This window comes from Salvelinus alpinus, chromosome 30 (assembly GCF_045679555.1).
Source record: "Salvelinus alpinus chromosome 30, SLU_Salpinus.1, whole genome shotgun sequence".
NCBI lineage: Eukaryota > Metazoa > Chordata > Actinopteri > Salmoniformes > Salmonidae > Salvelinus > Salvelinus alpinus.
The window spans coordinates 37032564-37048727 of NC_092115.1; the positions used below are offsets into that span (position 1 = coordinate 37032564).

The 16164-nt window shown below is 41.0% G+C and overlaps 1 protein-coding gene across 1 annotated transcript in view; it reads left to right on the forward strand.

Moving 5' to 3' along the window:
• The first annotated feature begins 3590 nt into the window (after window positions 1-3590).
• The window catches only part of LOC139559504 (calsequestrin-1-like), a 15620-nt gene continuing 3046 nt past the window's right edge, over window positions 3591-16164 (forward strand). Inside the window, exons 1-6 of the mRNA XM_071375564.1 lie at window positions 3591-4002; window positions 13947-14040; window positions 14522-14622; window positions 14784-14895; window positions 15081-15154; window positions 15261-15391. Coding sequence (XP_071231665.1) covers window positions 3766-4002; window positions 13947-14040; window positions 14522-14622; window positions 14784-14895; window positions 15081-15154; window positions 15261-15391 — 749 coding nt within the window. The 5' untranslated portion in view covers window positions 3591-3765. The remainder of the gene's footprint in view (window positions 4003-13946; window positions 14041-14521; window positions 14623-14783; window positions 14896-15080; window positions 15155-15260; window positions 15392-16164) is intronic.

Here is a 16164-nt window from a genome sequence, read left to right on the forward strand (position 1 = left end):
TTTAAATATTTATACAATGTACTTTCTGTAATCGATCATATTTGTCCTACACATAACAATAAGTGAAGTTAGGTGAACATGGTTTCCCACCTGTAGTCCATTAACATGGCATCATGATGCGCATAATAGCTTATATTATTATTTTTATTTATTACAATTGAATAACCTTTAGCGATGGGGAGGTCGGGCAGAGGGGTTTACTACAAAGCAGAATCAATGAGTTAGCCAGCTAACTTGCCTAAATATTCTGAAATAACTTTTTATGTTTTACAAGGATACGCTTGAAATGGGCATGGTCTAATTGACTCAACAACCAAAGACGCATATCTAAGTTAAGCTTTCTTAATTAATCAGAAAATCTATAGTTACAGTGCCTTCAGAAAGTATTATTACCCTTTAATTTATTCCACATTTTATTGTGTTACAGCCTGAATTTAAAATTTATTAAATCGATTTTTTTTTCTCACCCATCTACACACATTACCCCAAAAAGTGAAAACATGTATTCTTTTATTTTAGCAATTTTTTTTGAAATTGTTGCATTTATATTTTTGTTCAGTGTATATATATCCGTCTCGCTCTCAGATAAATAAGTAGTACTGATAGGTTTTACACGGTCAAATGTAACGAATCCCTACATTTTGTATAAAGTAATGTACAAATGATACGTGACTCCCAGAAGTTTGGTTGTTGCGTAAAACCCGTAAATTCAGATAAACAAAAAGGTATGATGCGTCCGTACTTAAAAAGATGTGGCATAAAGCTTAATTAATTTTTCCATTTTATTTAACTCGGGAGGAGATTGACATCGATCTGGAGGCCTCTGAAACTAAGGACGCTTCCCTGGCCATATAGAACAAGTTCAGACATTTCCAAAGGAAAAAGTAGTAGAGAAAGCATTATGCAGGAGAAAATGGTATGTTAATGAGAAACAGAAAGACTGAAAGGGAATGAGAGGGAGAGATGCTGGTTAAAGATTAGGGTTAAATGGAGGGCGATTGAATAATGCACATGACTTAAGTTTTTACTGCTTTTTCACAATTCAGTATTATTTACTGCTTTATCATTGAACTCACTTTTCTTGAGAGTCAAGTGTCATTTCTGGTAGTTGTTTTAATAGGGATATTTTGTTCCAAAATCCATTTACATTGACCAATCGTGCTCTATATTAGTTGCTGACCAAAATAAAAAGTTATTAAAATTAATTCAAGTCTTGATGTTCTATTGGTTACATTTAAACGGCGTAGGTCTCACACATTATATCAAGTCAAGATATCAACGCAATAAAATTGTATCTGATTGAATTGTAAATTCATTTAGAGACAACAGTTCACTGGCTGAAGAAGATAAGCAACCCTGGGAGACTGCCTGGTTGACGCGACTCTCGTGGTACAGAGCGAAGGAGAGCCATGACACAATGGTCTGGTCAAGAGTCAGTTTGTTGGTGCAATATTTTCAGAAATTCTGACATAGATAAAGATGTAGTATATTTAATTCAACTGCTAATAATACTAAGTAAATTTCATATTCACAAATGCAAATGGTCTAATTCAAAACCTAACTTTTTTCACTTTATAAATTAGTTTAAACAATATGGTACTACTTTAACTAAAATGAAAAACAAAAAAGCAATTAAAACTTGTTGTATTATTAATGATTATGATTTGTTTGTTTAGGATTCCTGACAATGTAAATAGTTTGTTTGTATGCTTGTTTGCGTCTGACTATTCCTCTTTTGTTAGTTGATATTTGTTAATAAAAAATAAAATAAAAAATGTTGGTGCAATATTCGCGTAAACATTTACTCAACTTTGATTGGTTATCTCAAACGTTTATTTTTTTCAGGGGGGTTGTGAACTCTCGTTGTTTGGATTTGAAAAAACAACAGTTGTATTGAAAGCGGGAGGAGCTCAGAGGCTGTGTGTGCTTGTCCGTGTGGGTGTTTGAGTGAGAAAGACACAGAGGAGAACCAATCAGTAAAAAAAAGAAGCACAGCCCCGTTCATTATCAACGCTTTGTGCCTACAACATCAAATCAGGAAGACTTCGAGTTTGGTGTCTGCCAGACTATGGGAGACTGCTTGGCTCCAAATTACTGCACATAATTTTCTGCCATGTCATATCATGCCACTAGAGGCTGCTGTTGCCTAGACGTGGGCAATGCATTTCAGTAGCATGAGTTTACATCAATCACAGTGGATATCACAGAAGGACCATGTAGCTGCTGAAATGCTGTGTTTTTCTCCTCTACAACTTACACCAATGAGGACACATTAGGCTAAACAGTTGTTTGAAATACACAATACTTACAAAAGCAATATTGTGTGAGTTTTAAAAGGACCCCCCCCCAAAAAAATAACATTCTCCTTTCCCTTTATTTCTCTCAGATACAGTAACACAGAGACAAATGAAGCGTAACAGGCCATGGGTTAAGCAAACGGCCTTCATTTTCTACAGTCAACCAGATATGCTTGGCATCCCAGTCAACACTCCTCCTGTCGTCCTGTCCCCTTACAGTACACATTCCCCATCTCTACATTCCGTTCCCCCTCATATTCCTCTCCACAAGAGCCGGAGGTGACTAAATAGGAATTAGCACTGCTTGCCACTGAATACGTAGGGAGGGGGGAGTTAGTATGAGATCATGTAGCAGACTTTTATTTATAACTCACCTCTCCCCTTTCAATTTGTAAACTTATCTCACAGGCAACACACACACACACACACACAGACACTTGCAAGTCGACAAATTCACAGAGCACAGACAAATAAAAATGCTTTTACCATAGTAAAACTATCTGTTGGTTATCACTGAGTCAAGACTAATAGCCCCCAGGGCAGGCTAACTGACCTATGTACTTTATGTCTAGTGACACCAAACCGTCACCCTTACCTCACCCCTGTCCCTGTGTATCCTAGTGCCACATTGTAGTGCCGGGCCAGTGCCAAGAGAAGCAAACTGGACACCAGCACCCCTGCCAACATGACCCTCATCGTCCTACATCTATTATTTTTAGCCAGGATCGGAGCCCATCTTAACTAAATATGGGAAAAGTGTCTCTGATCTCCAGGACTATCTCTGACCATCCCCCTGCCCATCATTCCTAGTCTCTCTTCATTTGTCTCCCTCTAGGTAGTGGACTGTCATTCAATCACTTCTTTCTTTTTCAAACTCTCCATCTTTCACGATCCTCTTCTTTACTGAAGAAGAGGTGGGGGGGGGGGAGTCTGTTCCTCTCCTCTTATGCCACCTACTTTTAACCTGCCACACAAACATGCAGATGCAGGCACACGCACGCACACACACACTCATGCACGCATACAGGATCGGTCCCTTACTCTCGTCAGCCCTGTCACCTCAACAGCCGTTCTAATCCCCTCCCACCTTATTACACACACACACACACACACACACACACACACACACACACACACACACACACACACACACACACACACACACACACACACACACACACACACACACACACACACACACACACACACACACACACACACACACACACACACACACACACACACACACACACACCTACATCCAGAATTAAGCCCACCCCCTCTCGCTCACTCTGCCCTGTTTCCAGCTCCCCATGTGAGAGGTTTTTAATAAGGGGGCTCAGGAGTTGGTCTTGCTCTGTTCTGGGTGGTGGGGATCGGAAGTCCTTCCTCGTTTTTATCAAATTATTTATTTATTCTTTTTTTTAACTCATTGAAACTATATTAATTCCCAAATAAGTAAGGAAACATGAATTGGAGCTGGGTGGTTGTGGCAGTCCTTCTGTCTTGCGGGGGACCGTCATGGGGTGAGGAGGGTTTGGACTTCCCTGAGTACGATGGCACGGACCGGGTCATCGAGCTGACTGCCAAGAACTACAAGTCTGTGATGAAGAAGTATGATGTGATGGTTCTGTACTACCATGAGCATCCTGGAACAGACACCGTTTCCCAGAAACAGTTTGAGATCGAGGAACTGGCCCTAGAGGTGGGTCAGGGGACTGGAAGAACCTGTTCAGGGGGCTGGGAGGACTTGGTCAGGAGAGTGGGAGGACCGAATTGTGTGGCTAGAAGGACTGGGTCAGGGGGCTGGGAGGACTTGGTCAGGGGACTGGGAAAACAGGGTCAGGGGACTGGGAGGACTGGATCAGGGGGCTGGGAGGACTGGGTCAGAGGGCTGGGAGGACTTGGTCAGAGGGCTGGAAGGACTTGGTCAGGGGGCTGGGAGGACTTGGTCAGGGGACTGGGAGGACTGGATCAGGGGGCTGGGAGGACTTGGTGAGGGGGCTTGGAGGACTGGGTCAGAGGGCTGGGAGGACTTGGTCAGGGGACTGGGAGGACTTGGTCAGGGGACTGGGAAAACAGGGTCAGGGGACTGGGAAGACTTGGTGAGGGGGCTTGGAGGACTGGGTCAGAGGGCTGGGAAGACTGGGTCAGGCATTTGGGAGGACTCGGGCAACTGGGTAGGGGATGGTGAGGAGAGGGAAGGGAAGGGGTAACTGGGAGGTAGAAGTGGGACACAGTGCCTGGGTAGGGATGCACCATCTCTGCTATAATTGATCAATGCGTTGAAGCATTATGGACTGTGAAAGAAGTGTGTAATAAGGGCTAGGTGGATACAGACAGCATTGACAGGTAACTAGTGTTGTTGTTAAGGGCATAACAACTCAAATGTGACCTTTGCGACAATTTTCACAACAAAGATGATGATGATGATGATTGAAATTAAGATGTTCAAGGCAAGAGATCAGAAGCAACAGTTGCAAGGGTCAGACTATTAAATTGATTTGGACAAAGTTCATTACATTTTAAAGGCTTTTTAGAGGCTGAATTGGTCATCAAGGTAGATGGGTAGAGGCAGATGAGATATAGTCCATGGGCCTGCAGAAACATTTGTCCACTCTGGGGTGGCAAATGTTTGATGGTATTAAATTGTTCCCCACAAGCCCCTGATCAAATATATATATGATAGCCACTCCAAAATAGTATATTTTTTCGTTTGTCACACACTATATATATATATATAGTTGCTGATAAAGGAATGTTCACATGCTTATTGAAAACGACTGTGTCAAACACCAATGACATTCTATTGGGTGGATCTCATCTTAAAAACCATGGAATTTGGTACATTTTTGCTAACAGATCTAATGATTTACCTAGACTGGCACATCATTGAAACAATGTTACAAAGCCAGACAGATCAAAATCTGGTAGCGTATTGGTTTTATAGTTGCCACCTGTAATAGTACTCAGCAGTACTCAGCTAAAATAAAAGGAGTGCACTGTCATTTGTTGAGTTGTCCCAGCAAGTTAACACAAATATTTAGGTAAACACAATCATCTCTAATCTCTTCTGTCCCTGACCATCAAGATTTTAAAATGATGCTCTCTGACCTTCAGGTTAGATTTGAAATGACACAATGACTATGGGGTTGAAGTGCAGACTGTCAGCTTTATTTTGAGGGTATTTTCATCCATGTCAGGGGAATCGAACTTTCTGTAAGTAGTCCCCACATTTTAGCGGACCAAAAGTATTGGGACAAATTCCCTTATATATGTTTTAAAGTAGTAAAAAATTAAGTATTTGGTCCCATATTCATAACACACAATCACTAAATGAAGCTTGTGACTCTACACATTTGTAGGGTGCATTTGCTGTTTGGTTTAGTTGTGTTTCAGATTATCTTGTGCCCAAGAGAAATGAATGGTAAATAATGTATGATATTTGTGCATCTGTATTTGTGCACTTTCTCACTCATCATTATTCACAATTGATTTAAGATTATCCGTAATCAGGTTAGCATCCACATTAATGTAGAAGTGTTTACAAACACATTCTATTCTTATTTACAATTAAAGTGATTCCAAAATGACACAATACTTTATTTACCATTCATTTTTATTGGGCACAAAATAATACTTTTTGGAGCTTACTTTATGTTAGCTAATCACTTTAGAGCCATTAGTTCAGTGGCTGGTTGACGAATTTAATAGAAATTATTATAAAATCCAGCTTTTTAGCAATTGGGCCATTGCTGATACCCTCGACAACCCTCAGCAGCCACTAATAATGCATATTTCAGTAGACCCTATACTACAATATACATGTTTTACATAAATAGTGTAACAAGACACCATCTATAAAAGGCTGTAAACCTAAGGCTTTAATACTTCACCAGCTATGTAAGTTGATGCCCTCATCAGGCAGTTTGTTAGAATGTTATGTCGGAATACAGTGTACATGACAGGTTTCAAGACATAGATTCTATATTTAATTATATACAGCACCAGTCAAAAGTTTGGACACACCTACTCATTCAAGGGTTCTTTATTTTTTCTATTTTCTACATTGTAGAATAATAGTGAAGACAACTATGAAATAACACATGGAATCATATAGTATCCAAAAAGTGTTAAACAAACCAAAATATATTTTACATTTTATTTTACATTTTACATTTTATTATTATTCAAAGTAGCCACCCTTTGCCTTGATGACAGCTTTGCACACTCTTGGCATTCTCTCAACCAGCTTCACCTGTAATGCTTTTCCAAAAGTATTGAAGGAGTTCCCACATGAGGTAGTCACCTGGAATGCATTTGAATTAATAGGTGTGCCTTGTTAAAAGTTAATTTGTGGAATTTCTTTCCTTCTTTGAGCCAATTAGTTGTCTTGTGACAAGGTAGGCATGGTAAACAGAAGATAGCTCTGTTTGGTAAAAGACCAAGTCCATATGGGTGGCTACTTTGAAGAATATCAAACATAAAATATTTTTTGATTTGTTTAACACTTTTGGTTACTACATGATTCCATGTGTGTTATTTTATAGTTTTGGTGTCTTCACTATTATTCTACAATGTAAAAATAAAGAAAAACCCTTAAATGAGTAGGTGTGTCCAAACATTTGACTGGTACTGTATATGTGTGTTTCATACCCTATATATATAATCATTACTACAAACCAGTGAACGATCCTGTTATGAGTAATATAGACACTTTTTTTGTTTGAAAATAAAATATTGATAAATTAGGAAACCAAATACTGACCAAAACGGTCTCATGAATAGTGTTTTTGGAAAATTTTGAGAAAACCTTTGCTAATATTTTACTAATATTATATATTTAGCAAACCTGGCTAAATTGGTTGTGTTAACTGCATATCTATAATATATGTTTTATTATCATTAGGCATATTCCACCTATTATTGAAAGAATTGTGGCAATGACAGACCAATCCAATTAAAACCAATGGAGCTAGTTGGCGGCCATATTGGAAAATGTGTACCCTATGGTTAAATTAGCAATAGCTAGGCATCATTGTTTAGACTTTTCCTAGCTTTATGTATTGTTTGGTACACATTTTGCAAAAATGGTTTAGCTGTATGTCTTTGCTGGACGTGATGCATTCCAATGGGATTTAATATAGGGTGCAATGTACGGGGCAGGTTTCACCTCATATTTCTTGATGTTAGCACAATTTATAGAATCATATTGCGTATTGTTTTAATTATTAGACATCAGTGAATGCTTCTAGAACATTTTCTAAGTGTTTTAATCTAATGTATTTTAAACGGATACTAAACTCAGCAATTCTGACAGGTTTTTTGGCATGTTTTTACCACTATTCTGGTAATAATTTGCTAAATACATTTAACTGACATACTTGGGACATCCTCATTGTAACACATTTTAAGCCATTATTGGTCTTATTACATCAATCATTAAGTTATGGCCATGCAAAATGTTACCTTTTATTAACTAGGCAAGTCAGTTAAGAACAAACTCTTATTTTACGATAACGGCCTACCGGGGAACAGTGGGTTAACTGCCTTGTTCAGGGGCAGAGCAACAGATTTTTACCATGTCAGCTCGGGGATTCGATTCAGCAACCACTAGGCTACCTGCCACCCCAAAATGCAGTTCCTTTCCATTGAAATGAATGGCGGCCATCTTGAAAATAGGCTCCTGGGACTGATCATTGACTAAATCTATGATGGCTCTATAAACCTAAAAAACAACAACAATGGCTCTCCTTGTTCTGTGTGTAATTTGGTGTAGTTATCATCTAGGGTACCATGTGATAATAGAGCAAATCTCAATACTGTCCATTCTGGCTCGATATTCCCCAAAATGAATACATGTATGACATTTGACCCCACCCCCGCCCCAGGTGGGCCCATAGATATGTCATTACCATTCCAATTGTTTCATACCTTATGAAGGTAATAACATGTCAATTGCCTTGGATTGAGAAGATTGTTCCCTGATAATACAAAATTACATTTCATACCCTCAATCCTGTTGGCCCAACTAACCGCATAGGGGTCATAACATATAATGCAGTGATAGCCACATTTAGCTACCTCCGACACATGGCTATCATAGCAAAATATGGACAAATTTGTTACATGTGGCCCTCTGGGCCATGGACTAATAGCAACAGGAATGAATAATCAGCTGATACTATACATTTTCAATTGAGCGCTACTGCCTGATGGGAAATGTAGGGGGTAGCATATTGACCCACCTGCTGATCCAGGAATCTCTTGGTTGCTGGAAATGTCCCTGAGATGTATTGTTTTAAGACTGACTCATGGTTTTGTGGTCTTAGATTAAATGGGATAATGGTATGGATGGGCATGTCTTTGAGGAATGGTCAAACTGTCTATGTCTCAAACATGACATGGACAGAAGTAGCAGGACCTCAAGTCATCAGCTGATCTGATTTACAATCCATCAAAAAATAATCTCCTTCTTCCTAACATCTATCAGAAATGTACATTACTGAATATTCTGTACATATTGGTATGTTGAGTTGATCCAGATGTGTGTACATGGGCATATTTCTATGTTGATATGTGTGTGTGCATGTGTGTGTGAGTGAGTGTAAGTGTGTGTCTCTTTATGTGACCCTGTTCTTTGAAGTACGCCCCTCACTACATATATCACACACGCACCTGCCCTGTTTCTCTCCTTGATTTACAACTGGCCTGCCATGTCATCATCTCATTTCAACAGTCTCTGATAGTTACACAGTAGGTCTGCTTCAGAGTCCAGTTCCTCCATAAAAAGAAATAGACTTTCACCCAAATAAATAAAATCAGTAATTATATTTCCATGGCTTCACCACTCCATTGTAAATCAGTTAGAGAACTCCAAAATGTCTATACGTACAGTGAGATATTTGGAGCTATTCCTTATTCACTCACATCTGTTGGTGGCGTGTAGTCTAGCAACTGAAGGGTTGCCATTTCAAATCCCGGGTCTGACGGGAAAAATCTGTCACGAAGTGAGTTGGCAACCAGAGGGTTGCTGGTATCAAAACTTTGATGCCATTGCCTGCTGCAGTGCCCTTGAGCAAGGCACTTAACCGCCCACAACAACAGTTCCCTGGAAGCCCAGTGTGGCACCCCACCACACCTCTCCACAACCTGTATATGTACAGTGTCTATCTATGTATGTATGTATATGTACACTGTGTGTACAAAACATTAGGAACACCGGCATTTTCCATGACATAGACTGACCAGGTGAATCCAGGTGAAAGAAATCAAGTGTAGTTGAAGGGGAGGAGACCGGTTAAAGAAGGAATTTTAAGCCTTGAGACAATTGAAACATTGATTGTAATATGCTTGCCATTTACAGGGTGAATGGGCAAACCAAAATATTTAAGTGCCTTTGAACGGGGTATGGTAGTAGGTGCCAGGCGCAGTGGTTTGAGTGTGTCAAGAACTGCAACGCTGCTGGGATCGTCCGGGTTAGAGTTTGGCCGGGGTAGACCGCCATTGTAAATAATAATTTGTTCTTAACTGACTTGCCTAGTTAAATAAAGGTTAAATAAAAAAATATAAATAAAATATTGACTGGTGATAAAGCAATCAGTACATTTTTTAAAGAAGTGTATCTCTCAGCGCTGACAAGGACTTCTGATATACAGGGCCTACCGTAGAGCCTGCCGGTTTCTTTTGTCATGAGCTCTCAAATCCAGCTCTGCCTAGTTAAAGAAATGGACCAACTTTATAGGACTGCAACTTGACTACTTTGGACTACAACTCCCTGAAAGAGAAACACAACACAGCTCTGATGGTGGAGAATCTATTTTGAGACTGTTGCCTCTTAAGGAGTTGTATGGTTTTGTTTTCCTTGGACTCATTTAATCAACAGGAGATGGAATAATCAACAAATAGAGCAAAGTCTGATGGAGATATAAAACACCTTTTGGAATTGGTGCCATGACAAGGTGCCACAGTTGGAAACAAACACTTCAGGAAACGAACACGTGCATGTGTGGGTGTGTGTATTTGCGTGCGTATTTGCATGTACGCAGGTGCGTGTGAGACATATGTCTACTCATCAGGGGGTTTTGATTAATGATATGTTAATCATCATCTGAGAATGCGTGTTCACCCCCCCACACTTTCCTCTTTATGTTATAGACATTGAGGCCTAGCAGTACAGCAGGTTTTGGCCCCAGTACTGCGGTGTCGGCTAACTGGGCTGGCTGACTGACAGCTGCATTACTGTAACTGTCAGCAGATCCTAGAGACTTGAGCGTCACCAGCACCTTGCCAAAATAGTCCTGGGTCGGTGTGGCTTTGGGTCTATATTTATCTAGTGCTGCTGTTGTGGCTGTTTGTGCATCCTACAGTGCGTTCTGAGTATTCAGACCCCTTCCCTTTTTGCACATTTTCTTACGTTACAGCCTTATTCTAAAATGGAGTAAATCATTGATTTTCCACATCAATTGACAAACAATACCGCAAATTGACAAAGTGAAAACAGGTTTTTACATAAGTATTCAGACCGTTTGCTATGAGACTCAAAATGGAGCTCAGGTGCATCCTGTTTCCATTGATCATCCTTGAGATGTTTCTACAACTTGATTGGAGTCCACCTGTGGTAAATTCAATTGCTTGGACATGATTTGGAAAGGCACACATCTCTCTATAAGGTCCCACAGTTGACAGTGCATGTCAGAGCAAAAACCAAGCCATGAGGTCGAAGGAATTAGCCATAGAGCCCCGAGACCGGATTGTGTCGAGGCATAGATCTGGGGAAGTGTACCAAAACATTTCTGCACCATTGAAGGTCCCCAAGAACACAATGGCCTCCATCATTCTTAAATGCAAGAAGTTTGGAACCACCAAGACTCTTCCTAGAGCTGGCCACCCGGCCAAACTGAGCATTCGGGGGCGAAGGGCCTTGGTCAGGGAGGTGACCAAGAACCCGATGGTCAATCTGACAGAGCTGCTGAGTTCCTCTGTGGAGATGGGAGAACCTTCCAGAAGCACAACCATCTCGGCAGCACTCCACCAATCAGGCCTTTATGGTAGAGTGGCCAGACGGAAGCCACTCCTCAGTAAAAGGCACATGACAGCCCACTTCGAGTTTGCCAAAAGGTACCTAAAGGACTCTCAGACCATGAGAAACAGGATTCTCTTGTCTGATGTAACCAAGATTGATCTCTTTGGCCTGAATGCCAAGTGTCACGTCTGGAGGAAACCTGGCACCATCCCTACAGTGAAGCATGGTGGTGTCAGCATCTTGCTGTGGGGATGTTTTTCAGCGGCAGGAACTGGGAGACTATTCAGGATCGAGAGAAAGATGCACGGAGCAAAGTACAAAGAGCTCCTTGATGAAAAAGTGCTCCAGAGCGCTAATGACCTCAAAGTGTGGCAAAGGTTCACCTTCCAACAGGACACCGACCCTAAGCACACAGCCAAGACAACGCAGGAGTTGCTTCAGGACAAGTCTCTGAATGTCCTTGAGTGGCCCAGCCAGAGCCCGATCGAACATCTCTGTAGAGACTTGAAAATAGTTGTGCAGCGGCGCACCCCATCCAACCTGACAGAGCTTGAGGAGATCTGCAGATGAATGGGAGAAACTCCCCAAATACAGGTGTGCCAAGCTTGTAGCGTCATACCCAAGAAGACTCGAAGCTGTAATCGCTGCCAACAAAGTACTGAGTAAAGGGTCTGAATACTTATGTGAATGTGATATTTCAGTTTATTTTATCTTATACGTTTGCAAACATTTCTAAACCTGTTTTTTATTTGTCATTATGTGGTATTGTGTGTAGATTGATGAGGGGAAAAAACAATTTAATCAATTTTAGAATAAGGTTGTAACGTAACAAAATGTGGAAAATGTCAAGGGGTCTGAATATGTTTCAAATGCACTGTATACTGCTGTGTTGCTTCTTACAGAGTACATACTCAATCTGGAGCATCTAGATTCAACTCGGATTGCTGTTGGTTTGATCACTAGTATGCTGTGTATCTTTTATATGTATAGGGTAGATAGAACATTGTTAGCTGGGCCTGGGATCTTTTGCCCTGATTCCCCTCTATGCGGAATAGTGTTGTAGGCTAGATAGTAGTGTCATGACATTATGTGAAACGAATGTGCTGTGCACTCTGTTTTGGTCTATTGCTGAGAGAGAGAGTGTTCTCTAGGTCAGTCAACGGGAATAGAAGAGGAGAGCATGTCAGCTCTTTTAGATCCCTTCCCTGATTTGTCATAAAGCGAACTCTCCCCTTGCAGTCAGGCAAGAAATCTGTCCTCTTGTCAACTCATGCGCCCACACAGCAACCTTATATAGCTGTAGTAATCTGTTTGGCTAAAAGCCTTCAGCTGAGTTTAGCCCTCAATCTGTTTATCAGGCATATCTAGGCCCTGACCCCCTTAGGTCCTCTTCATTTGAATACCCCTCCCCATGACAAATATGGACAGATAACCCACTGGGCAAAGACGTCAGTTCAATGTCTAGTTTTGATTTATATTTGATTGAGTGGTCAACTAATGTGAAATCAACAACAAAAATCGAACCATGTCATTGGATTTAGGTCAAAGGATGGGTGAAAGGTTGATGACTTTTCCACGTTGATTCAACGTCATCAGATATGTTTCTGTTGTTGAAATGACATAGGAACAACGTTGATTCAACCAGTTTGTGCCCAGTGGGACGTGTCTACAGGGTAAAACCTATTAATCTGAGAAGTAAATAGTGTGGATACTGAAAATCAACTTTCCTGGGACAGTCTGCTATTATACTATTATAACACTTTATAATAATTCAGCTCTGATATTTGGGCCACTCTTTTCTATTTACTCAGAACTAAAGATTCTCTAAACAGGTACATAATATCAAACTGCATAAAAAGACACTATTGCTTGCATCCTGCGGTTACTGGCTAGGATCTATAGGCATACAGTCAGTGCCAGGCCAGCTATTATCATTGCCATGCTGTGGAACATGACAGGAACATCCCTGGTTATGGAACTTTGATATGCAATAAAAGTAACTGAACAGAAGCACTGATAAATGGTCCTTCACGCCAGTCTGTGTGTGTGTGTGTGTGTGTATGTATGTTTGGGTGCCTGCACCTCCTTTATGAAGTGTGAGGAGAGATCTGTGAAAGCAGGGTTGCACCTGTTGCTATCCAAACACCAAGTTACCCCAACACAGTCTGCAGAACTGTTATCCCGCCCCCTCTGTATGCATGCCACAGATGTGGCAACATCATTGGTTGAACTGGTTGTCAGACATAACGGTCAAGTTTCACACAGATTTAGAAAGTGCACGGACAGCGCTCTGAGTCCCAGGCTTTTATGGTGTTGGAACTGGAGGGTAATATGTGTGAAATAAGACAAGACATAAGAGAAGACAACAACATTTTTGTTTACTTTAGTGTGTACACAGTAAACTGAGTATAACACCTATCCCTCCAGCAAACCCACAAAACTGAGGGTGTGGAAGTGAATGCATATATACATGTCCTTACAGAACACTGATAAATAAACCTGGAAAACAAACTCCCCATAAGTCCTTATAAGTTGTCCATACATGGCACAGAAGATATTCCTGCTCAGGCTTAAGTGTGCCACTGTATGTCTTCAGTTATATGACATATTATCTTATTTCACAGCTTGCAGCTCAGGTCCTTGACGACCTTGACGATGAGGAAATTGGATTCTGCCTTGTTGATGAAAAGAAGGGCAGTATTGTTGCTAAGAAACTAGGTAAATACACACTGAAATGGACACTATTACCTTTATTCAAGATTGGTTTGATTATTTAAGGTTCTGATGTCAGTTATGACGAAATGTTATCATCTTTCAACATGATCCATCTAAGCGTCACCACTGACCAGGTGGACAAAACTACCTAATAAACTAAAACTACCTGACCTGTCTCACAGGATGCATCTCAATAGTCATAAGTGGATTCCTCTCTGCGTCTTGCCTCCTTCATCTGCACCGATCAGGAAACATACTATAAGAGAAAGCAATATGGTTGACGCCCGTCACCCACTGAGACATCACCTTTTTAATTATTTCATCTCCGTGATGATGAAGGAAAGGAAACAACGAATTTAAGACACAAAACTATTGAGATGCACCCCTTGTGTCACTGTGCTAAGGCAGCCCATAAGAAAGCCTGACCTCTAGTGGATTTAAGGGTATATGTAACCCCTGAGTAGAACTTCTGTTTTCTCCTCAGGACTGGAGGAGGTCGACAGCATCTATATCTTCACCGAGGACGAGATCATTGAGTACGATGGGGAGCTTGCTGCAGACACAATTGTGGAGTTCATCTTTGATGTACGTGAGAATAATGTCACCCAGTTATGCCCTCTTTTACCTAGCTGCAATTTGTAGAAACAGACTATTTGTCCACTACTGATATATCCTGTACTGTTTATTTCTCTTTCCCCTCACCATTATCTCCCTCCACCATGCATCTCTCTTTTACTCTGTTCTAGGTTCTTGAAGACCCAGTTGAGATCATTGAGAAAGATGGGGAAGTTAAAGGTTTCCACAACAATGAGGAGGACATCAAACTGGTGGGCTACTTTAAGAGTGAAAAGTCTGAACGTAAGAATCTATAATCTATTCCTTTAACATTGTAATTTCGCATTGTTTTTACTGTATGGTATAAGTCTGCTCATGTGTATAATATTTTATGGATAAAACAATGTATTTATAGTGTATTTGTCAAGTAAATATTGGAATTATTAAGATATTTAATAAGGTTTTAACAGATGCCTGTAACATTTCAGATTATTTGGCCTATGTGGACGCGGCTGAGGAGTTCCATCCACACATCAAGTTCTTTGCTACATTCACTCCCAAGGTGAACAACCTACCCACTAACAACTACATCCTAAAAATTACACCGGAGCTGTACTCTACTCAAAAAGTAGCCCATTGCTCTTTCTGACCAATCCTCTGTGTTCCAGGTTGCCAAAGATCTGGGCCTGAAGGTGAATGAAGTGGACTTCTATGAGCCCTTCATAGATGAACCCATAGTCATCCCTGGAAAACCCTACACAGAGGAGGAACTTGTTGCGTACATTGAGGATCACGACAGGTGAGATTAATGAACACAGTGGCCAGAATGGCACAATATACACTACTTGACCAGAAGTATGTGGACACCTGCTCGTCAAACATCTCATTCCAGAATCATGGGCATTCATATGAAGTTGGTCCCCCCTCTTGCTGCTATAACAGCCTCCACTCTTCTGTGAAGGCTATCCACTAGATGTTGGAACATTGCTGCAGGGACTTGCTTCCATTCTGCCACAATAGCATTAGTGAGGTTGAGCACTGATGTTGGTCGATTAGGCCTGGCTCGTAGTCGGCTTTCCGATACATCCCAAAGGTGTTGGAAGGAGTTGCGGTCAGGGCCCTGTGCAGGCCAGTCAAGTTCTTCCACACCGATCTCGACAAACCATTTCTGTATGGACCTCGCTTTGTGCATTGGGGCATTGTCATTCTGAAACAGGAAAGCGCCTTCCCCAAACTGTTGCCACAAAGTTGGAAGCACAGAATCATCTAGAATGTCATTGTATGCTGTATCATTAAGATTTCCCTTCACTGCAACTAAGGGGCCTAGCCCGAACAATAAAAAACAGCCCCAGACCATTATTCCTCCTCCAAATTTTACAGTTGGAACTATGCATTGGGGCAGGTAGCTTTTTCCTGGCATCCACCAAACCCAGATTAGTCCGTCGGAGATTGCATGGCTGTGTGCTCGATTTTATTCACCTGTCAGCAACGGGTGTGGCTGAAATGACCGAATCCACTCATTTGAAGGGGTGTCCACTTTCTTTTGAATATATAGTGTATGATGAGGAGACC